At 41.3% G+C, this 23,816-nt stretch overlaps 2 protein-coding genes across 2 annotated transcripts; both read right to left on the reverse strand.

Moving 5' to 3' along the window:
* Positions 1–8,387: 8,387 nt before the first annotated feature.
* Positions 8,388–9,658, reverse strand: LOC117536573 (trace amine-associated receptor 13c-like). Its single transcript, XM_034201500.1, has 2 exons — positions 9,486–9,658; positions 8,388–9,207 (listed from the first exon to the last, which is right to left on the reverse strand). The coding sequence occupies exons 1-2, from the start codon at positions 9,656–9,658 to the stop codon at positions 8,388–8,390; spliced, it is 993 nt and encodes a 330-aa protein (XP_034057391.1).
* Positions 9,659–14,941: 5,283 nt separating this feature from the next.
* Positions 14,942–16,189, reverse strand: LOC117536561 (trace amine-associated receptor 13c-like). The gene is made up of 2 exons (XM_034201486.1): positions 16,017–16,189; positions 14,942–15,761 (listed from the first exon to the last, which is right to left on the reverse strand). Exons 1-2 carry the CDS (start codon positions 16,187–16,189, stop codon positions 14,942–14,944), a joined length of 993 nt encoding a protein of 330 aa, XP_034057377.1.
* Between the last annotated feature and the right edge of the window lie 7,627 nt (positions 16,190–23,816).

The raw sequence follows: 23,816 nt of genomic DNA on the forward strand, positions 1-23,816 counted from the left end.
TCCTCTGCCTTCAACTGCAGAATGATTGCTAGACTGCACCGACATCCACGTGGCCGCCCCAAGTCAGATGGACCCAAGCCAAAACTGACGTACTCCAACCTACAGAGGGATGCACTCCTTCAAAGTGCTCATCTCTGTGGCCCCCAAATGGAGTCATCAACTTTCTGCAGCCAACTCTTCCCGGCCTCTGTGTCTGATAAGGCCATTATGCAGCATTCAGGCATTCTGGAACATTTAGTGGCTGGCGACCTTATCCTGGCAGACAAGGGCTTCTTAATATCTGATATTGTGCCTGCGGGTGTGATTGTGAACATTCCCCCTTTCCTGAACAAGGGTAAGTTCACAGAGAGTGAGGTGAGAGCTACCAGGGAAATAGCCAAGAACAGGTCCATGTGGAGAGGGCAAATGCCAGAATAAAGGAGTTCAGGATTCTGGACCTGATTCCTTGCCACCTCAGGAACACTGCAGATGTGCTGGTACAGCTTTGCTGTGCCTTGGTGAACCTGCAAAATCCCCTGATAAAGGAAGTAGCCAGCACCCTCACCGTTGACTAAGCCAGGGGTTCCCAAATCTTTCAGCCTGCGATCCCCGGGGGGAGGGGGGAACATCCAGCTGGCCCGCTGCATCGGGAGGGCTTAAACTGCTGAGACCAGCCCAAAGTCACACAACGGCTCTTTGAAGAGCCACCTACCTCTTTTTAAAGAGTTACAATCCTAAGTTATTATAATGATTACACTGGTTCATATTTTACTCAGTTTACTGAACTGTGATGCATGAAACCAGAAGGGGAATTGTTGAGGTTTACTGAAGTTACAAAGACTAGATTAATAGATATGAGTATAACAGGTCAGTGTAAAAACAAGCTTCTGTCAGTCATGAATCATTCAAACTATTTATATAACCATGTAATACAGTTATGTAGTAGTTCAGTAAAAGTAATTCTTTATTTATATGTCTTAAATATCCTTTATTTTAGAGGGGCCTGAGACTTAACATGTTCATTGCCCAAAACTGCACTGTAGTTATTGTGCATGTGACAATAAGGCCTTAATATTAGGGCTGCACGATACCAGGAACACATAACACGATAACACTTGCATATTTGAACAAAAACGTACAATGCAGCATTATTACTTTTCCAACAACATGGGATTTATTGTTTATTAGTTAAATATCATGTGTGTGTGTGTGTGTGTGTTGTGTGTGTGTGTGTGTGTGTGTGTGTGTGTGTGTGTGTGTGTGTGTGTGTGTGTGTGTGTGTGGTGTTTATTTACATGTCCTCCTCTCTACTGGCCAACACAGATATGCTTGAGTGTAGAAGTTCTCCAAGAGGAGAAGATTTCCATGCCATGCCAGGGTCTTTGGGGATGGGGATGATGATCGCCTCCTTTGTGGTCCACACAACAAAGTAGCAGAGACTCCAGGTCTGTGATGTGCAGCTGCCCTTGGACCTGGTGCCAGTATGTGTGATTCTCCTTGAGAATATATGACCCCACCTCTCCTCACGAGAGACTAGAGGATGGTAACTGGACTGCCTCCGCGATGGTCATGTTCCTCTGGCTTGTGGACACTTCACAACCAGCAGGGCAAATGGCTGGCACAAGGTCCATCGGGTGAGATGCTCCCAAAAACACCCGACTCACTCACAAATAGACCAGAGTCGATCACTGTCACCCGATAGGCCTTGCACAAAAGCCTTCACCCCCTTCGGCCCTCGTTTACAACTCCCCAGTTGACAAGCCATGACTCCGTCTAAATTGTACCCCCCAAGCACCCTCTTCATGAGGACGCGCATGGAGTGGATGAAAGTCCCGACCTCAGCACAGCACCAAAATTGCTGGCTGTCAACCTGCCCTGCCTGTGTAACTGCCACTGAGGATTTGTCCGCTGTCCTACGGTGGCTGTCTGGATGGCAGCTTGCTGGTCTCTTGTCAGTCGCATTGAGGCAAGAATTGCCTCAAGCCCCCGACCCCCATGCTCCTTCACCAGCTCCGGCACGGTGACAATGGCCTGATGTTGAGGCTGCGGCTCTCACTCAGGTGACAAAAGCCATGCCATGCCACACTGTGTGCCCCTCAGTGCAGACCTGAACCAGTCTACATCCTCAGTGGCGATGTCTCTGGCACAGTGGGTTGTATGTCCTCCTCTTGCTGTTGGTAGAGTTGAGACACGGCTGGACTGCTTTGGAAGTGCCCGGCTTCCTCCACTGGCACTCAACATCTGTGGAGCTGATCTCGCCACATGGCCAATATTGCCAATGCTGCAGCGTGGCTGCATTTGTACATCCCCCGGTGCACAATCACAGACAGCGCTCTGCATCGCGCCAATCGTCTCCCATGCAGATCTGTACAAATAAAGTAAGTACCATGTTGTACATGCTATAATAGGTTGAATGAGCAATAATACAAGGATGGTCAGGATCTGGTGGTGGGGGAGGGTTTTATTTTTCGATAGTTTTGTCCTCTTGTCTGATGTTGTTATTGTTTGTTTTTTCTGTATTTTTGTAAATTTGTGTTGTATTGGTTGTGATTGTACATTGTATTTTTCTAAATGTGTATGAATAACATTTTGAAAAACATTTGATCAACAATAAAAAAGGATTGGGTCAGGATCTAGACTCAGTGTGTAGTTTATTATTAATCATGCACGTCTACAATTAGGAAAACACATACCAGTGTACCAGAGGGGCGTCACCACACAGCTGTGCCTAGATAACCAAACAAATTGACAAGATAACCAAAATCCTTGAATCTACACACAAGCAAATAAACTCAAATGACACAACGAGATGTAAAAGGAGATCACCATACAGTTATAGTCGATATAACAACTGTCCGCTTCAATTGAAGAAGAGCAACTAAAACAAAACACGGGAGTGTACCTTGTTCTGGTGAACACACTAATGTTATCCACAGCATACACAGAGACCACGAAGTTCTTAAGGAGGAAAACTAGTTGCTAAAACAAACACGTTAGTGTACCTTGTTAGCTAATGTTAGCTAGCTGACATTAACGTTAAACATTGCACTCATGTTACTCACCGAAACCATTTGTAAAGCCGGTCCCGCATGCTGGCTCTTACAGAACCGACTAACTCCCCTTTCGTGTATGTACAGCTCTCAATGTGCCCAGACCTTGTAGTCGATTTTCACCTCGTTTTATACTTTTATTCTCATTCTGAAAGAATGATGGTGAAATGTGCCAACGTGACGGCCATCTTTGTGTTGGTGACGCGTATTGTGCGGGACCAGAGACCTGTAGTTCACTGAGCGGTTTCACACAAAACATTTTGTTACTTCGCAGTTTTACGACACATTTTTATTTTTTTGACTTGCAAAATGTTCTTTTAAATTGACAAACAATCATATGTGTCATTCGTGGCACAATTCAAACGGGATCAAAAGATACGTTTTCTCTCTCCATTGAATTCAATGTATAATTTTCCGCTTCCGGGGTCCCATGAGCTCCCCCGGAAAGGGAGGGACTTCGCCTCTCTATAACCATTTTCGTCTAAAGACTAAGGCCCAATCCCAAACCACTCCCTCGACCCTACCCCTCCGTGACGGAGTGAACTCCGTCTGTAGCCACACTCGCAGCTGAATGAGGCTCCCTCCTGTCAGATGGAGGGGTAGTAGTAAATACAGCGGCAAGCTTGGGACAAAACTCCCCTCTCTCCGGCAACAACAGGAAATGCCCGTAACTGTATGTAACAACGGTTTCAAATCAGCATCTTAGACAAAAACTGTAAATTAATAACTCAAATAAAACTCCCAAACATCTTTCATTGTGTTACTTTTTTGTAAAGCTCTTTTGGTTTTAAAACTTGATGTTTTAGTAAGCTTCTTAGTTTTTGCAACAGTCTGTAAATATACACAAACTTTATAATAAAATGCACACATTTACCTTTTTCTAGAATAAAACAGGTATGATCCTAAGTTAACAACATATGAGGTTATCATGAGGTTGTTAACATCGCAGTTTATCAGTGGATGTTTGCTGGAACTACTTGTACATAGCATGTTTCCTGACGGACACACATAGCGTTGAGGCCGGTCAGGTAGAGACCGGTCTCCAGTCAGCACCGCTGCAGACTTGATACTTGATAGCCCACTCCCCCTTTACACCGCTCCACACTCGTTGGTTTGGAACAGCACTTAATGTGGCGGACCCTCCGCGCGAACGCACAAACGGTTTGGGATTGGGCCTTAGACTAAATCAAAAATGGCTGCCAAAATTAACACTGAGTTAGACGGAGAAGGAGAAAAAACTAAATAGCGAATATGGAGAAGGAAAATGATGTTTAATCACTTAAAGTGGACCTATCATGCTATATTTGAAACATATATTGTAGGGCCATACCTGTATGTGTGGTTTTCAATGTGGTGCGTTAATTGTGCGGCACATTAAAAGCTTAGACGCGCTGTTTATTTATCTTAGAAAGTAGAAATTGTGATTTACTAAAAACCTTTCTAATACAATCCTGTTAATTTATTCCACTGAAGATTCCTGCTAAAAAGGGGAGAAAATAATCTTTCTTGTTAAAATAATTCATTTGATTTAGTAGAAGCGTTAATAGTGAAGTATTTAATTCATTGAATGTTAAAGGAGGAAATAATAGTTTCTTGTTTAAAAATAATCATTAATTTGTTTTGTTAACATTTCCTGTAAAAAGTCAAGTTAAAAGAATCTGCTTTATTTACATGATTTATGTGATAAACTTACAAATTCTAAAATGTTCTCTTTTGTTTTCAAAGGTTTTTCACCTGCATAAAGTGAACGTCTAAATAAAAATAAAAAGTATTGAAAAGAAGCTGTGTCACTGGAGTGAAATCCTGTTCATCAAAGTCCAGTAGATGCCTCATCCCTTTCAAGTGGGGAATATACACAAAAAGCCCAGGAAACTTGACAATGTGTGTATAACAAAATACATCGGTCATAAACGAAACCGGAAACAGACGTAGGCAAGATCCTCAGCTCAATGATTGGATGGTTAGCCGCAATGCATGCTGGGATTTGGTGTTTATGTGATGTGAAATCTGAAAAGGTTTTTTAAAAATAAAATAATACTTTATTCCGAGTGTGCTTGCTTTTCTCTTTGAAAGTCATCATATAACGGCATTGTAATACACGGTTCGGCTGCATTAAATATTAAATAATAAAATTCAATAACGTTCTTCAACCACCAGGTGTCCCTTTCTATCAGCTCTGCACCGTTATGGTGTAAATACAGCCTATCTTCCAATTGGATCAAATATAAAAGTCAGCCGAATTAGTGTTGATACTGCAAGGAGACGTATTGTGTGAAAAGAAATGTAAGATGTTGTTTAATTGCTAATATATTTATGATCCACGTCACATTTTCAGTTTTGGCGGCAGTTCTCCTGTTTGTCTAGAAGTCTTCTCAGCAGGGCTCTATAAATAGAGAACTACGGCAGATATGTCATATTTAATGCAGCCGAACCGTGTATTACAATGCCGTAATGTGATGACTTTCAAAGAGAAAAGCAAGCACACTCGGAATAAAGTATTATTTTATTTTTAAAAAACCTTTTCAGATTTCACATCACATAAACACCAAATCCTAGCATGCATTGCGGCTAAACCATCCAATCATCGAGCTGAGGATCTTGCCTACGTCTGTTTCCAGTTTCGTTTATGACCGATGTATTTTGTTATACATACATTCCTTCACAATTTCGTGAGGCCTTCTAACATGTTTTTAAATATAACTAGGGTTGTAGTTGAAGAGTTTGTAAATTAACATGAACCGAAGCTGTTGCCTGGCAACTCAATCGCACAACGTCACCTCCGTTAATTCCACATCCACACGCACGGATTAACATCGATTTAATACATTGATGTAGCCTTTGTTTCTGCTAAAAGAGATGTCGACCAGCTGGGGCAACAAGAAAATCGGCGTAATCGAGTGTGACTATTAAAAATAAATCATTACGTCGGGGTAGCATTTGCTTTGCATTTCCGGTTATCTCTCCACGGGTTAACTGTGTAACTGTCACGTTTGAAGGGACGAAATCGTGACATCTTCACGTCTCCCAGCATGGTAAATCGTCACATGTTCACGTCTTACCGTGATACCGGGTTGGTGTGTATATATTAGGGCTGTCAAACGATTACAATTTTTAATCAGATTAATCACAGCTTAAAAATTAATTAATCATGATTAATCACCATTCGAACTATGTCCAAAATATGCCATTTATTTATGTATATTGTTGTGGGAATGGAAAGATAAATGAAAGAAGGCGGATATATCCATTTAACATACAGTATCTATGTTTATTATAACATTTTTCTGCGTGTCAAAATGAAAGACAACCCACACACCTATGACCTATCAATCATCAAACCGTGGGGTCTTAATTCATTACGTGTTGATTTCTATCAACGGGGGAGTACTTCAGGAAAGTCGACAGAGGGGGGGGGGCGGCGGCTAGTGGAGTACTTTGTGACCACAGAGTGTGAACGTTGTGATCAGCTGTTTTAGCGCAGTTCTCCAGTGAAGGGGGGGAGTCTCCCTCCGCCGCCGGTTGGCGTAGTTTTGGCACAATTCCGTTGTACAGACCGACGTTAACAGCAGCCCTGTCTGTGCACACGGAGACCGACTCTGTCGTCCGGTGATCTAACCGCCTTCTGGAAAAGCTTCACAAGTAGCCTACGTAGGTACGCAAATGCGCTTTGTGACACAAGTGACGGTACGCATTTCAGATTACGCACATAACCTGCGTACCAGTTATGTGCACCCCTGAACTACAGCAAAAGTATTCTCCGTCGGGACTTCCTGCAACAACACCACGCCGTTATCAAAGATGTTCTATTGAGAAGACGATCACTACGTGACAAAAGTTTTCAAAACCGTGGCTACTGAAATCAATCTTACTAACTGCTGTCTGTGCAATTTACTCCTCGCGAGTTGGCAGACTTTATTTTGCTTCCTTTAACATCATTTTTCATGGTGGGGCTAAGCCATTTCTTGGTATGGGTGTAGCCTACCCCAGCCATACCCTGGCGCTGCCACTGGTGGCACGTATGGGGCGGGCCATTCTGCACATGCGTTAAATGCGTTAAATATTTTAACGCAATTAATTCAAAAAATTAATTACCGCCGTTAATGCGATAATTTTGACAGCACTAGTATATATATATATATATATATATATATATATATATATATATATATATGTGTGCATATATATACTGTATATATATATTTATCTGTTTTATAATAATAATAATAATAATGAGGAAACAATTAAGTATATCGATATTATGAAGCAAATCATGTATAAATACAAAGCCATATGCATACATAACATGTAACTGACACTGTAATCCCCCTACCCCCCACCCTTCATGTTATTGTCCTGTTCTGTTTGTGATGTGTGTGAGCCATGTCCTTGTCCGTATATTTTTGTCTTTGAAAATGTCTAATAAAATATAAATAAATAAATAAAAAACACTATGGACAAGCGTTACGCGATGCCATCTCGGCATCATTTCACCAGAACTGCACTGGGGGTCTTTAAAACTAACACACTCACACACATACACACACAGCAGCAGCAGCCCTCTACTTGCTACAACTGAAATATGAAAAGGTTCAACTACGCACACCACATAACACATCATCTCGGCTCGCGCAGCACGCTCACAGGCATAGATTGCGCAATAATTGATTGCGCACCTTGGAGGTGAAGTGCAGGCCTATTGTCATTCAAGAGAGAATACGATGAGTTATTTTGGAAAACATGTTTTGCTTTTAGCCTATTTACCTCGTTAACGTAAATAATACTCGTTAGATTGACACATGCATTATTTGTGATTAGAATAATGGTTGTTGTTAATGTATTAGCGACCCCCACAGATGTATGATTTCACTGCGTTCATGGGATCTCAGCCCCCTCCTTATGGGAGCTTCACAAACACACACACACACACACACACACCACACACACACACACACACACACCACACACACACACACACACACACACACACAAACACACACACACGAGCGACAGCTCTGTCTTTTTGTTTGAAGTCGCACACTGACCTTCTGCTAACGACATACTCAATCAGTCTGTACTGCATATCACAATTAACAAATGCACATATCATTACCAGAATACTGGTCAAAACTGAAGTCAACACAGGTCAAAAACTACTTCTTCTTCCAAACAATGTAATCTTTTCCAGTTTTATTTTGTATTACATTATTTAATATCTTTTAGTTACATATGTTTTACTACATTAATAATGTCTAATCTTTCTTCAGCCATTACACATTGCATTCTGACTCAGCAACATTGGCAAACATATGTACATCTGAAAAGAGGTTTTTTAGAATGTAACTCAACCCCAGCACGTCATTACAGTATTTTAGAATCACACGAGTAAGACTGAAGTATCTTAAGGGTAACAATGAGCTTGATAGATTTTCTAAACCAGGGGTATAACAAGGCATAAATCACTGGGTTCAGACAGGAGTTAAAATACAGCAACCAGAGTAGAATGGGTGAGGTTGAACTACTATTTTCAATATCCTCACCAATAAGGGATGGAGTGTAATATGGAAAAAAACATATTAGAAACACAAGGACAACAACACCTAGAGTCCTGGCTGCTTTCATCTCAGATTTCTTAGCAGTTGCACCAACTGAACGTTGCATAGTGACAGCTCTAACATGGGTACGCACGGCTCGAGCCTGAGACACAGCCACCACAAACACTCTGATATACAGAACTATGATAACAGTAATGGGGGCAATAAAGTTAACAACTAAGTCAACAGCTCCTGTGATATTGTCAGTCACAACTACACACTCTCCATGGCAAGAATTCTGTGAATCAGGTTGTCTCAGAAAGTCCTTTAAAATGAGACAATTATAGATAACAGAGCCAATCCAACAAAGACAGATGCAGATTTTTGTTCTGTTGAGAGTTACTCTGATGGTGTAATGTAAAGGGTCACATATAGCAACATAACGATCAATGGATATGAGCACCATGTTTCCAACCGTAGAAGAGGTAATGACAAAATCAACAATATAATACAGGGCACACATCAGGTCACCCAAGTACCAGCAAGCCTCTGTTAAAAGGATTTTAACAGGCATCAAAAGTAGGCCCACAAGGAAGTCTGAGACAGCCAGGGAGAGGATGAGGAGGTTAGTGGGGGTGTGGAGCTGCCTGGAAAGGAAGAATATCATCATAAATAAGATTATCAACAATAGCTTGTAACAATCGACAGCACTAAAACACAAAAAAAGCATTTTTATGGACATGCAATTATTGAGGAGTGCCTGCTTTAAATATGTTGTCACACAACGTCATGTTTGAATGTCTTATAATTGAAAACAGAACACCTATTATCTGAAACAGTCATTAAAAGGAATATATGCATTGCTAAATCACGTTAATTTTCAATCATGAACATATACAAGCTTAAGCTGAAAGTTTGTCAGTGCCTGAAGTGGGAGATAGAGATGATGACCAGCAGGTTGAGAGCTGCAGTGATCAGAGCGGTGGAGGACAGCAGGATGTAAGCGAGCAGGACATCTGACTGAGCTGGCGTAGGCTTCCTGCAGGAGTTGTTGAAGAGTTGTGGAAAGCAGAGTTCATCCATTTGGGAAGTCTCCATCTTCAGAAAGACGTGTTGAGAAGCTGCTGTGTTCTGGCAAAGCTCTCTGTTATGCAGTTGATATATCTCTTCTCTTCTGTCTTGCCCCTACTATTACTTTCTCTCTAGCTAAGACTGAAATCCCTAAGCTCTACTTTGTTTTCTGCAGTCATCTTCATCTCAGTCTTCATCACTTGTTTCCATGCATCTCACAAAAATCACCCTGGTGTTAGTTATTACATTCATGTTTAACCATAGAAAAGCAATTTACTCTGTATTCATGGTGTAATAAATGGCAGGGGGGCTTCTAAAGCTGCGTTCACACCGGACGTGATGCGATTTTTGGGGGCGGCGCGATTACATGTAAAGTCAATGAAGAGACGCGGACAAACGTGAATTTGCTCTTACGGCGCGCATGCCGCGGCGTTCGCGTGGTAGCCAATCAGCGGTGAGGATCTCAGCCTGCCATCACTGACGTTGAAACACAAAACTAAAAACATCAGCCGTTAGCTGTTAGCACACAGAGCTCACACTCCTCATATATTTTCAGAAACTAGACAAAAGTTAAACAAGTACAAACCACAGACTGTCTGTGTCATGGTGAATATAGTCACTGCTTTATTTCTGTCTTTAGGACGTTGTTGTGAGTTTGGACGGAGCATATACAGGTTAGTTTAGCTTGATCGATCCGTTCTCCGTTCAGAAAACAATCATTTAAAAAGGTGTTTCGCCTGCTGTCTTGTCTGCACAATTGTCAAAGCATTAATTCATGGTTTTTACTAACCAGTATCAGTATGTAGTCATTCCGGCATAATTTTGAAACGTGTATTACAATTACATCACGGGAAAATATCTTAATTTAGTTGTAGTTGGTATCTACCATTATTTACATGGAGATAAGCCCCGCCCCCTTGCCAGCACATCCTATTTGAATGACGCGAATAAACATAGCTGACAGCCGCGGTGAAACTCGAGCAATTAGAGCGATGCGAATATTCGCATTGCGTCCGGTGTGAACGTCACATAAATCTGGCAGAGCTGGTGTTATTGCTGCAGGATTTGGCCCCCTCCATTAACTCTGGCCAGGATGGTCATAATCACATTGAAATCACACTGGTGTTACGTATTACCTTCTTGTTTAACTAAACAAAAGCAATTTACTCTGATCCTTTTAGGATAAAATTAAAGTAATGCCTTTAAACCTGGCAGAGTTAGTGTTATTGCTGATGGATGTGGCACCCCCCCTGTAACTTTGACCAAGATGGTCATCATCTCAGTTCATCCAACTCAAAACTTTCAAATCAAATCACAATCCTTGGGCCTCTTCTTTTCATCATTTATCTCCTTCCTCTTGGCCTTATCTTCCGTAAATTCAACATTCATTTTCATTGCTACGCGGATGGGAACCAGCACTATTGGTCCTTCAAACCGGCCTCCATCCTTCCTCCCACCTCTCTCTCTCTCTGATTGCTTACAGGAAATCAAATCCTGGTTCTCCTAACTTCCTCAAACTTAACAGTGATAAAACCGAGGTTCTCCTCATTGGCACCAAATCCACCCTAACCAATCCTGACAGTTTCTCCATTTCCATCGACAACGCTTCAGGCTCACCCTCCCCTCAGTTTAGGTGTCTGGCTGTTATCCTCTAGTCTACAGCACACTTTCCTTCAAAACTTACATCAGAAGTTCAATTCGGTCTGGTTATTTCCATATAAACGTAACATCGACCGCCTCCGCCCGTCCCTCACACCGAACTGCAGCTTGTTCACACCCTGGTCACTTGACACATCGACTACGGAAACTCTCTTCTCTTTGGTCTCCCTCTCAAGTCCATCCACAAACTTCAACTGGTCCAAAACTTTGCCGGCCGCATCATCACCAGAACCCTCTCTCCATTAAACACATCACTCCTGTTCTTCAGCAACTTCACTGGCTGCCTGTCAAATACTGTATTGATTTTACGATTCTGCTCCTTATCTTTTGTCCTGGTTATGGGTTTTTGTTTGATATTTTCCACTTTTATTTTGGAAAGTGTTCACCCCCATGTTATGTGTGTTACTTCCTGTCTTGTGTAGTTTTACTTCCTGTCCTTAGTTTCCCTCCTGTGCCTGATTGTCTGATAGTGTTCACCTGTTGCCCTTGTGTTTCTGCCTCCCCTGCCCAGCTGTGTCTTGTCCTGTGATTACCCTTCTGTGTATTTAGTCTTGTCTTCCCCTTTTGCTCCATGTTCGGTCGTCGTCTTCCTTACACCTCCAGCTTTGTCCCTGTCGGTTTTGTCTGGATGCTATCTCATGCTACAGATTTATGGATTCATGGTTTTTTCTTTTTTGTTCATAGTCAACAGCTTTTTTGTTGAATAAAGCTCGCTGTTTGTTTGACCCCCTTTTGCTCCTTTTGCATTTGGGTCCTGATTTTCCCCATTCCTGACAGAACGACCAAACTAAATATGGACCCAGCAGTTTTTTCTTTTGACCTAGAGCTGTACGAGCTAAAGTACCCTCTTCAGTGTATTCATTGTGAGTGGAGGAGAGCCTCGGCTAGAGGGGCCAAAGAGGCTGCCCTCAAAAAGGCACAAATGTATGGCCATCAAGCCATGGTTAAAGAGCTCGTTGTCTGAATGGCTAGGACTGTTTTTGGTCAGCCCTGAGTGCCAGCCTCCAGCCTCGGACCCCTCATGGGGTCCCGCCTGGCGTTTGGAGGTCCACGGAGCGTCCAACGGTCTGTTAAGAGACACAAAGCCAGGCTACCGGTCCAAGCCCCAGCAGCCATGGTTCCGGCTCCAGTTTCGGCTCCCCGTCCCACTCCAGCCCCCCTTGTCCTCAAGTCCCTTCTCCGTTGGGGGTCCCGCCGACTCAAGTCCCTTCACCGTCGGGGGTCTCGCTTACTCAAGTCCCTTCTCCGTCGGGGGTCCCCCCGACTCAAGTCCCTTCTCCGTCAGTGGTCCCGCCGACTCAAGTCCCTTCTCCGTCGGGGGCCCAGCCGACTAAAGTCCGTTCTTCATCGTGGGTCCCGCCGACTCAAGTCCCTTCTCCGTCGGGGGTCCCGCCAACTCAAGTCCCTTCACCGTCGGGGGTCCTTCCGACATAATTTCCTGTCCTGCCGACACCTGTTCCACCGGGGTTCCTGCCAACTCGGTGTCCTGTTCCGTTGGGGGTTCCGTCGACACCTCTTCCGCCTGGGGTCCTGCCAACTCCGTGTCCTGTCCTGTCGGGGGTCCCGTCGACACCTGTTCCGCCAGGGTTCCTGCCAACACTGTGTGCTGTTCCATTTACGGGTTCCGCCGACACCTGTTCCTCCTAAAACTTCCTCAAATGCATTGACTCTCTCTCTATTTTCAAATCACGTCACAAAACATGTCTCTCACTGGTATATCCACCCTGATCACTCACACATCCTCTGTTGTGATTAATAATATACTGCATTGTCTTGTTTTTCTGCTGTTGTTTTGTTTTTGTCTTTTTTCATCTTGTACAGCGACCTTGAAAGCCTTGAAAGGCAACTATACAAATAAAATTCATTCTTAGTATTATTCGAAACACACCATTTTCCCCTAACCCTAACCCGGCCCATGCGCTAGGGGCGCCGCCCCACCTCTTCCCACATTCTAGATTGTCATAAAAAAATCTTTAAATGTTATACATTTATTTTTTATGAACAAGGTACATTTTATATAGTTGGTGTCATTTAAATGTATAATCTACGATAACATATCTAAAAAAATTGTTTTACGATGTCTAAAGTTACTGATGACCTAGAGCTGTACGAGCTAAAGTACACTCTTCAGTGTATTCATTGTGAGTGGAGGAGACCCTCGGCTAGAGGGGCCAAAGAGGCTGCCCTCAAAAATGCGCAAATGGAAGTGGCCAACAAGCCATGGTTGAGGAGCTCGTTGCCTGAATGGCTAGGACTGTTTTCGGGCAGCCCCGAGTTCCAGCCTCCAGCCTCGGACCCTTTCTTAGGGTCCACATGGATGATGCTATGCAACTAGCCATGTTTGGGAAAGTAAGCTCTCCAATGTGGGCTACAGGATGGGATCAGTAAGCATAATAAGCTCTCTATTCAACCAGCTCACAAAGACACACATATATAACATTCTACATAGCTAAAGACATGTGCCCAGTTACCATGGTTAGCAAACAGGGGTTTAAGCAACTGGTTAACACTATGGACAAGCGTTACCCCCGATGCCATCTCGGCATCATTTCACCAGATCTGCACTGCTTGCTGCCCCAGGGTTCTAGTTATAATCTGAGCTTTATGGGGGTCTTTAAAACTAACGCGTATGCACACACACACACACACACACACACACACACACACACACACACACGCACGCACGCACGCACACACACACACAGCAGCAGCCCTCTACTTGCTAAAGACTTAAATATGAAAAGGTTCAAATACTTTGCCAATAATCTGATACATTTGTATTTATTATATGTATTATGTTCAGTAGGTTGTCGAAGTGTGCCCCAAAATATTTGTTGATCTTGGTATTTATTAATTTATATTATTTATTTAAATTTGGATATAAATGTATAATGTATATATGTTATGTATTGGTTTTTCAGTTGAATTATACTTAAAGTTCGGGGTAATCAACTGTTAAAAAGATACTGTTCAAATTATTATAATTTTTTTTTAAAAGGATGTTTTCAAAGTCAATGAATAATCGTATTTAATAATCGTGATATCAATATTGACCAAAATAATCGTGATTATGATTTTTGCCATATCGCTACTTGCAGCTTTAATTCTTATTGTCAGCTTCAATATGATGACTGTTTTTCTACATTTTAACCTCCCGTTATTGCAAGAGACAATACATGTAAATAATCACGGGCAATGGTAAAATAAACACGTGTTAGCACTCAACAAGATTTATTTTTGTTATTGTTATATTGTATCGTCATTGTTTTGGAGGAGAACCAAACCTGTTATGTGTCAGTAAACCTTCTCTCCTTTCTCTCTCCCGCTCTCTCACTCTCTAACACACACACACACTCATTGTTTGAAGTTGCACACTGACCTACTGCCAACGACATAATCAGTCTGTAATGCATACTGTCCACTAAATTAACCAGAATACTGTTCACACTGAAGTCAGCACAAGTCAAACACTAAAGCAAACAAACACAAATTATTGAATATTTTATTGTTATATAATGTTTTACTACAGTACGTAATGTGTAATCATTGCACATTGCATTCTGACTTTAATTGAGTGACTCAGCAACTATAGCAAAAATATGTACATCTGAACAGAGGTTTTTTAGAATATAACTCAACCCCAGCCCGTCATTACAGTATTTTAGAATCACAAGAGTGAGATTGAAATATCTTAAGAGTAACAATGAGTTTGATAGATTTTCTAAACCAGGGGTATAACAAGGCATAGATCACTGGGTTGAGACAAGAGTTAAAATACAGCAACCAGAGTACAATGGGTGAGGTTGTAATACTATTTTCAATATCCTCACCAATAAGGGATGGAGTGTAATATGGAAAAAAACATATTAGAAACACAAGGACAACAACTCCAAGAGTCCTGGCTGCTTTCATCTCAGATTTCTTAGCAGTTGCACCAACTGAACGTTGCATAGTGACAGCTCTAACATGGGTACGCACGGCTCGAGCCTGAGACACAGCCACCACAAACACTCTGATATACAGAACTATGATAACAGTAATGGGGGCAATAAAGGTAACGACAAAGTCAACAGCTCCTGTGATATTGTCAGTAACAAATAAACACTCTCCATGGCAAGAATTCTGTGAATCAGGTTGACTCAGAAAGTCCTTTAAAATGAGACAATTATAGATAACAGAGCCAATCCAACAAAGACAGATGCAGATTTTTGTTCTGTTGAGAGTTACTCTGATGGTGTAATGTAGAGGGTCACATATAGCAAAATAACGATCAATGGATATGAGCACCATGTTTCCAACCGTAGAAGAGGTAATGATAAAATCAACAATATAATACAGAGCACACAATAGGTCACCCAAGTACCAGCAAGCCTCTGTTAAAATGATTTTAACAGGCATCAAAAGTAGACCCACGATGAAGTCTGAGACAGCCAGGGAGAGGATGAGGAGGTTAGTGGGAGTGTGGAGCTGCCTGGAAAGGAAGATTATCATCAATAGCTTGTAATATAAAGCAGTAAAACACAAAAAAAGCATTTTTATGGAAATGCATCTGTTGTGGAGTGTCTGCTTTAACTATTTTGTCATACAACGTCAGGTTTGAATATGTTATCATTTGCAACAGAATAGCTTTTATCTGAAACATTCATTAAAAGGAATATATGCGTTGCTAAATCATGTTATTTTTTCCATTAACAAATGTAAGCTTAAGCTGAAAGTTTGTCTGTGCCTGAAGTGGGAGATAGAGATGATGACCAGCAGGTTGAGAGCTGCAGTGATCAGAGCGATGAAGGACAGTAGGATGTAAGCGAGCAGGACATCTGACTGAGCTGGTGTAGGCTTCCTGCATGATTTGTTGAAGAGTTGTGGAAAGCAGAGTTCATCTCTTTGGGAAGTCTCCATCTGCAGAGAGAGGTGATTAGAAGCTGCTGTGTTCTGGCAAAGCTCAATGTTCTACAGCTGATATATCTCTTATCAATCTGTCTTGCCCCTACTATTACTTTCTCTCAAGCAAATACTGAAATCCCTAAGCTCTACTTTGTTTTCTGCAGTCATCTTCATCTCACTCTTCATCACTTGCTTCCATGCATCAGATGTAATGGCTGCCAGATTTGGCACTCCCCCACTAACATTGGCCAGGACGGTCATCCTCTCACAAAAATCACCCTGGTGTTAGTTATTACCTTCATGTTTAACTAAACAAAAGCAATAAACTCTGGATTCATGGTGTATTAAATGGCTGTCAGAGCTAGTTTTATTGCTGCCTGATTTTGCAACCTCATTTAACTCTGACCATTATGGTCATAATCTCATCGAAATCACATTTGTGTTACTTATTACCTTCTTGTTTAACTCAGCAAAAGCTATTTACTCTGATTCCGTTAAATAAAGAATGCCTTTAAAGCTGGCATAGCTAATGTTATGGTTGATGGATTTGGCACCCCCCCTGCAACTTTGACCAAGATTGTCATCATCTCAGTTCATCCAACTCAAGACTTTCAAATCACAGTCACTCCCAGTCACTACTGGTGTTTCCCAGGGCTCTATCCTGGGGCCTTTTCTTTTCATCATTCTTTTCATCATTAACACTCAATGAGATGTATTTTTTTTTGGTATTATATTGCTTCATCAGTGTTTGGGAGAACCAAACCTATGCAAGTAAAACCTTCTCTCCTTTTTCTCCCTCTCTCGTTCTCTCGCTCTCACACACACACACACACACACACACACACACACACACACACACACACACACACACACACACACACAAGCATGATAGTTATTTCTCTTTGTTTGAAGTTGCACACTGACCTACTGCCAACGACATACTCAATCAGTCTGTAATGCATACTGTCAACTAAAACAGAATACTGTTCACACTGAAGTCAACGCAGGTCAAAAATTACTACTTCTTCCACGCAATGTAATATTTTCTAGTTTATTTTCAAGGCAAATACAAATGATTGAATATGTTATTGTTACATAACAATTTTTACTACAATACGTAATGTGTACAAATTACATATTGCATTTTGACTTTAATTGAGTGCCTCAGCATCAATAGCAAAAATATATCTATCTGAACAGAGGTGTTTTGAATATATCTCAACCCCAGTCCGTCTTTACAGTATTTTAGAGTCACAAGAGTAGGATTGAAGTATCTTGAGAGTGTCAATGAGCTTGACAGATTTTCTAAACCAGGGGTATAACAAGGCATAGATCACCTGGTTCAGACAAGAGTTAAAATACAGCAACCAGAGTAGAATGGGTGAGGTTGAACTACTATTTTCAATATCCTCACCTATAAGGGAGGGAGCTTAATATGGAGAAAAAATACATATTAGAAACACAAGGACAACAACACCAAGAGTCCTGGCTGCTTTCATCTCAGATTTATTGGCCTTTTCACTAACTGAACGTTTGATTGTGACAGCTATAACATGAGATCGCATGGCTCTAGCCACCACAAACACCCACATATACAGAACTATGATAACAGTAATGGGGGCAATAACGACAAAGTCAATAGTTCCTCTGATATTGTTAAGGACAACTATAAACTCTCCCTGGCAATAATTCTGTGAGAGTCCTTTAAAATGATACAATTATATATAATAGCGCAAATCCAACATAAACAGAGGCCGATTTTTGTTCTTGTTACGTGCCAGGCAGGCTGTACTTGTGTTGTTTTCCTTCCCCCCTCGGATGAGGCAGATGTTGATGGCTGTGATCCAGAAGCCATTTGATACTCGTCTTTATCACTGTGAAAACAAATGTGGAAAAAACAATTACTTTGATTACTTCACTGGCTTATTCTTTCAAAAATGTAACTCAAATCAGAAATAATTCCTCCATTTAGCGTGTGTGAAATAACAGTATACATATACTATAGCGTGTGTGAAATAACAGTATACACATATATATACATATATATATCACACACGCTAGGGCTGTGCAATTAATCGTATTTTAATCGCGATTACAATTATGGCTTGCGACGATTATGAAAACAGCATAATTGACAAAATACGATTATTTTGCTGGGTGCGCTTTCGCCCCTCCCTAAAAGCCCACTCGGCCACGTGGGAGTGACATGTGTTGTGAGTGTTCAGCGCGAGCGAAGATATCAGAACAAGAGCAGCAACTCGTTAAAAAGAAGGGTAAAACTATTTCCACTATTTGCAAGTACTTTGCCATTACATTCCACATCGCTAAAGATATGTGCCCAGTTAGCACTGTTAGCAACCAGGGCTTTAAGCAACTTGTCAACACGTTGGACAAGCGTTACGCGATGCCGTCTCGGTATTATTTCAGCAGGTCTGCGCTGCCTGCACTATATGACAAATGCCGTGGGGAAGTTGAGAGAGATGTGGCTTCAGCTGACTACTTTGCGACCACAACAGACCTATGGTCTAGCCCAGAGGTGCCCAACCAGTCGATTGCAAGATGTGTCTAAAAATAGAACAACAATATTCTGTTTTATCGTTAATGTCCTGTAACATAATCTTCCTGTGCCAGAATAATGCACATGAACGCATCAAAGCTTTGTGATAGGCCGGCGTCACCCCATGTGTCAGGGCGTGGCTGAGGGTCTTCAGTACAGGTGGCAATATCGTCACCTGCCTGCGCTCATCTCTGAAACCAGACCATGTAAACAGGCTGTTGTTTCTTGCAAAAAATCTTTAAGAGATGACATGAGCAGCCCTACCAGCATTTGCCATGGTGGCCTAAATTTTTGTATTTGGTCTTAAATTGTAGTTCAACATTTATTTCCTGTTACTTCTGGACCATGACGGTTGGCCAGCCTTCAACGTTTAACTGAGTGGAATATGTTGAATATGTTTTACCAAAATGTTGGCTATATGTTAAGGAGTTTTCAGTAGGTTGTGACAGTGCACTGCAACATGTTTGATTTAATTTATTTTGGTCTAATTTATTTTTATTTATCATATTAATAATATATGTTTAGTATGGTTTTGGAAGTGTGCTCCAACATATTTGTTGATCTTGTTTATTGGTAAAATATTATTTGTTTTAAAGTTCAATAATTGGTCAATGAATAATCGTCAAAATAATCGTGATATCAATTATTGACCCAAATAATCGTGATTATGATTTTTGCCATAATCACACAGCCCTAACACACGCTATAGTATATATATATATATATATATGAAATAACAGTAGGCTATACATATATATATATGTGTATACTGTAACGATCACAAAGGGAGTCGGAAACAGGCTGCTAGTTATTTGACTTTAATAACTCTTCTTCTTTACAGATGATCACAGGTTCAGGAACAGCTTGTGGGTTCAACCTCACACTCCACTCACACTAACACTAACTTCTACACATACCCATATATATAACAGTGTCTACGTCACAACTTCCCACCCTCCCCCGTCTGCTCCCCCAACCACAGGCCCGCACCTCAACCAGCATCACTGTGCAGCTCTATGATTGGCAGAGAGACGGGGGATGCCTGAGTGACACCCTCAGCATCCTATACAGCATGGGTCGGCAACAGGCGACCCGCGGGCCATTGTTGGCCCGCCAGCAATAATATTTGGCCCGTAATTTTGAGAATCAAAAATAAAATATTATTTTGATTTTTTTTTTTTTTTTTTTTTTACAACATAGGACCGACAGTCGCACATCAGGGTTTCCGTTAGCCGCCGATCGATCGGCCGCCGGTCATTATCGGCCGCCGGTCATTATCGGCCGATATTCACTCTTAATAGTTTGATCGGTGCTCTCTATAAGGCCGATCAGGAGAGCTGGATCTGATCGATATGGACATAAACGCGAGTGAAGTGTAACCGGACCCGAGAGAGAGATCAGATCAGCTGCTGAGTCTGATGGAGACACGCAGCTCTGCATGATCACCTGAAGCCCCGCCCACTGTTTAGCGAGCTACATGAGAAACTGACGGGCTGTCAGGAGAGAGAGGGAGGGAGAGGGGAAAAGAGAGCATCCGTTTCTCCCGTGTTATTATTCAAAGTTAATGTAAACTTTTGAATAATGTACTTCATCTACTACAAGTAGTTTGTTTGAATGTAATAATTATGTTGTTTGTTGTTTGTGGAATCATTTATTGAAAAATGAATCTGAACTTTTTGATCTGTAACGATTATAAACTGAAGCAATATAAAAATGAGCCCCATTAACTGAGTTTTAAACATCAGCATATCCGGTCATAGTCCGGTGATTACCTGCTAACGGAAACACTACACCATTCTTATTATTATTATTGAAACATGACCGGTAAGTTTCAAATTTGTCCGGTAAAATAAATTCTGTCCCGACATATCCGCTTACATTCATAATGTCAGCGGAGGGAGGGGAAGCGGCGCTGTGGAAGAGCAGAGTGGAGGGAGAGCTGTCATCTTCCCTTTACAAGCTTCAAACATGTATTTATCGTGTGATTTTGGAAATAAAAATGTCATATTCTGAAAGCCAAGACTTTGTTTATTTAAAATCAAACAAAACACCCGAATCCCGAAAAACTAGTTTTTTACGCAAATCCACGTTTATTTTGAAATGAGCCGTTGCGACTTTCGACTGATTTCGATAGAGCGGGTCACATATGGCAAATGTGTGGTTGGGGGGGAACCAGGTCAATTAAAGTACTTATTTAACTATTACATACATTGAGTTTGAGTAAAATACTTGGTTACTGATTAATTTAGGTTATAATATATGAAATTGCAAAGCAAAACTGCTGTAATTGATTTATTTTGTCCTTTGGTATTTTTTAAAGGTTTTCAACCTGAAAGAATCCTAATGTGTCCTTGAAAAGTTGAAATAAAGAAAAGGAAAAAGGATTCCAGTTGTCCCTCAAGCCTCTCAAATGTGGGCAAACACTCAAATAAATGCCAAAAACCCAGAGAACTTGACAATACTTATCAGAATAAAAGCATGTTAAATAACACTGCTAGTTACTTTACTCAGTGGAGGCTCGTCCATTGAGGAAAGGGATTGATTGATTGATTGATTGATTGATTGAAACGTTTATTAACAGCTTGTATATTGGGTACAGTACAGTACAGCTCAAAACATACAATTGTTAAGGGGATGCAGACCAGAGAAAGACTTTCGTCTTGTTTACATCAGGGTCCCCCATTTCCAATTCATCATGTCATTTAAGACATATAAGACATATTTGACATACAGATGGCTTATTTACAATTGACATACAGGTGGTTTTTTACATACAGATTGCTTATTTACAATTTTCATTTGTAAGGACCATCCTCCCTACAATTTCAGAGAAAGATAAACTTTGAAGAGAACAATAAATACACCTCAATTCTGTTAAAATACAGATAATAGCCCTGGCTTTGGGACTGAAATGGGGCTAGAGAGGACGAGCCTCTCTTTGGGCGGGTCTAGCCAGAGGCTCTGGATTGGGCGCCTATATCATCAGTGAACCAATCAGCGGATCTGACTGCGCATCAGAGTGTTGATGGGGAGGGTTATCAGCGATAGAGTTTTTTCTGAACCGGGGAACAGGGGCGCTGCGCCCTCTTACCAAAATCAATTCCTTGAATTAGGCTTTGATTATGTTCTGGCCCGCCATCTTGCGGCTCAGCAAAAAATTGGCCCTCGGCCAAACTTACTTGCCTACCCCTGCTATACAGGGTCGCTACAATACTGTTATTTCACACACGCTATAGCAGGGGTCTTCAACTAAAATTCAACGAGGTCCAGTTAGAGAAAATCTCCCCATGCAAAGGTCCGGAACATCAAAATGCCTAACTTGCTTTATGAATTAGTGTGATATATATATTGAAGTGACCTGTAGCTTTATCAACGTCTGCATGTAATCGACAACAACTGACTGCCAATCAAATAAAGAAAGTACAATTCAAAAACAACAATATTTATTGTCAATTAACATACTGTGGATATGTGTAATGTTCCTCTCGGGCTGCATTTACAAATAAAATAGAGGAAATAAATAAAATAGCTTTTGAAAATATGTGCATCTTAAAAGTGCTTAATTTTAGATAAATAAAATAAAGTGTAGCAGCAGCTTGAGTGTCCCTTTTTCTTTGTTAACCGTTTCACATCATGACTTAACAGTTTCAGCCGATTATAGAACAACATCAGTCTTTACACATCATAACAATTGAACAGTTTTAAAGTTTCTCTTTCTTTCCCTCTTATATTGCAGTCCCTCTCTCACTTTTTTAAAATTCAGTGTGAGAATTGAGCTTGAGCTTGTCCTGCCAGGAGTTTGTAAATCTGGGCTGAAATGGTGTCAGGGCCATTCTCATACACACATGCAGGTGCTCATTGGTTACAGTGATGCAAACACAGGTATGGTGAAAAAAGAGAGAACTATTCGAAGCAGAAAAAAAACCGCGTAATATACCATCTGACAAAGGCCTGTGCTATAATGCTTCAATTAACTGCTATTCTTTATAATATACTCAGATCAATAGGAGACAGAGATGTTAAGTTATACATCAAGGGTTTTTATTATTATTTACAGCAGGGGTGGGGAACCTTTTTCCTTTCAATTTTTACAACATCCTCCGAGGGTCGTACAAATTATTGAACTCAACCTTTGCTTAAAAAAACTAAAATCACAGCCCATTCATTTCGCCTTTCTTTCATGCTGTGCAAGGAAAAAGCAACCAATCCAGATATCTCACCATGACTCACGTATGCATGCATGTGCACGGTTGTGGCATGACCACCAACACAGAAAGATATGGACACAAGATGTGTGCAAATGTATTTAGTATCCTATCCATGTGAACATGATTTAAGTGGGGGGGGACCTAACCTCCTCTAGGGGGGTCCGGGGGCATGCTCCCCCGGGAAGATTATTTTAAATATTGAAGTTAAAAGCATCAATCTGGTGCACTTTGAGAGCAACATGAAGAGATCTATGGATACATCTCTCAACACCCATATGAAACAGAACTGTAAGCATATTTTTCTTTTTGGATATTTTACAAATCACTCCCCTTTTAAACTCTATTCTTGTTATTTTTAACAACTTTTTTGTTACTGTCATATAGTATTTTATACCTGTTTTTCATTTAGTCTCATTAATAACTATAATGATCATATCAAGGTGTACCTTAACCTCACTGAGCTGAGGTTATTTGAGCCTCTCAGGAGATAGCTCTCTTCCACCTGGTTGTAGAAAAGCTCTTTAAATTCGTTAGCATAGCTAGCTAACCAGATGCTAATAACAACAGATCGCCACTGGGCTTACAACTAAAGACACAGCCACGCAAACACTGCGGCATGTGTACGGCTCCTTATGGGTATTGCAATATTTTAAGGGCTTGAGCGGCGTTCCGGTGCTCAGCACTCCTTTCAGACGAGACATATACCACGTGAAGACACGTTACGCTCGTGTTGTGTTCAAGGAACCTGTCCTTGGCCAGGAAAAACAGGTACTCGCTTGTTTAATTATTTTTGCGGTCTAGATTTCTTCTTCTTTTTGAAGTGAGAAGTTGTCCGTCAGTCGGACTGACGGACGGACTCCCTCCCCCCCACCCCCAA

The sequence above is a fragment of the Gymnodraco acuticeps genome, unplaced genomic scaffold (genome assembly GCF_902827175.1).
Source record: "Gymnodraco acuticeps unplaced genomic scaffold, fGymAcu1.1, whole genome shotgun sequence".
NCBI lineage: Eukaryota > Metazoa > Chordata > Actinopteri > Perciformes > Bathydraconidae > Gymnodraco > Gymnodraco acuticeps.

Bases quoted from the DNA above. Each gene is read 5' to 3' on its own strand.
- LOC117536573 (XM_034201500.1), bottom strand. From the start codon at position 9,658: ATGGAGACTTCCCAAATGGATGAACTCTGCTTTCCACAACTCTTCAAC. The intron at 9,208-9,485 runs GCACTGACAAAC...CTTCCTTTCCAG, and splicing joins ATCTCTATCTCCCACTTCAG to GCAGCTCCACACCCCCACTA.
- LOC117536561 (XM_034201486.1), bottom strand. From the start codon at position 16,189: ATGGAGACTTCCCAAAGAGATGAACTCTGCTTTCCACAACTCTTCAAC. The intron at 15,762-16,016 runs GCACAGACAAAC...CTTCCTTTCCAG, and splicing joins ATCTCTATCTCCCACTTCAG to GCAGCTCCACACTCCCACTA.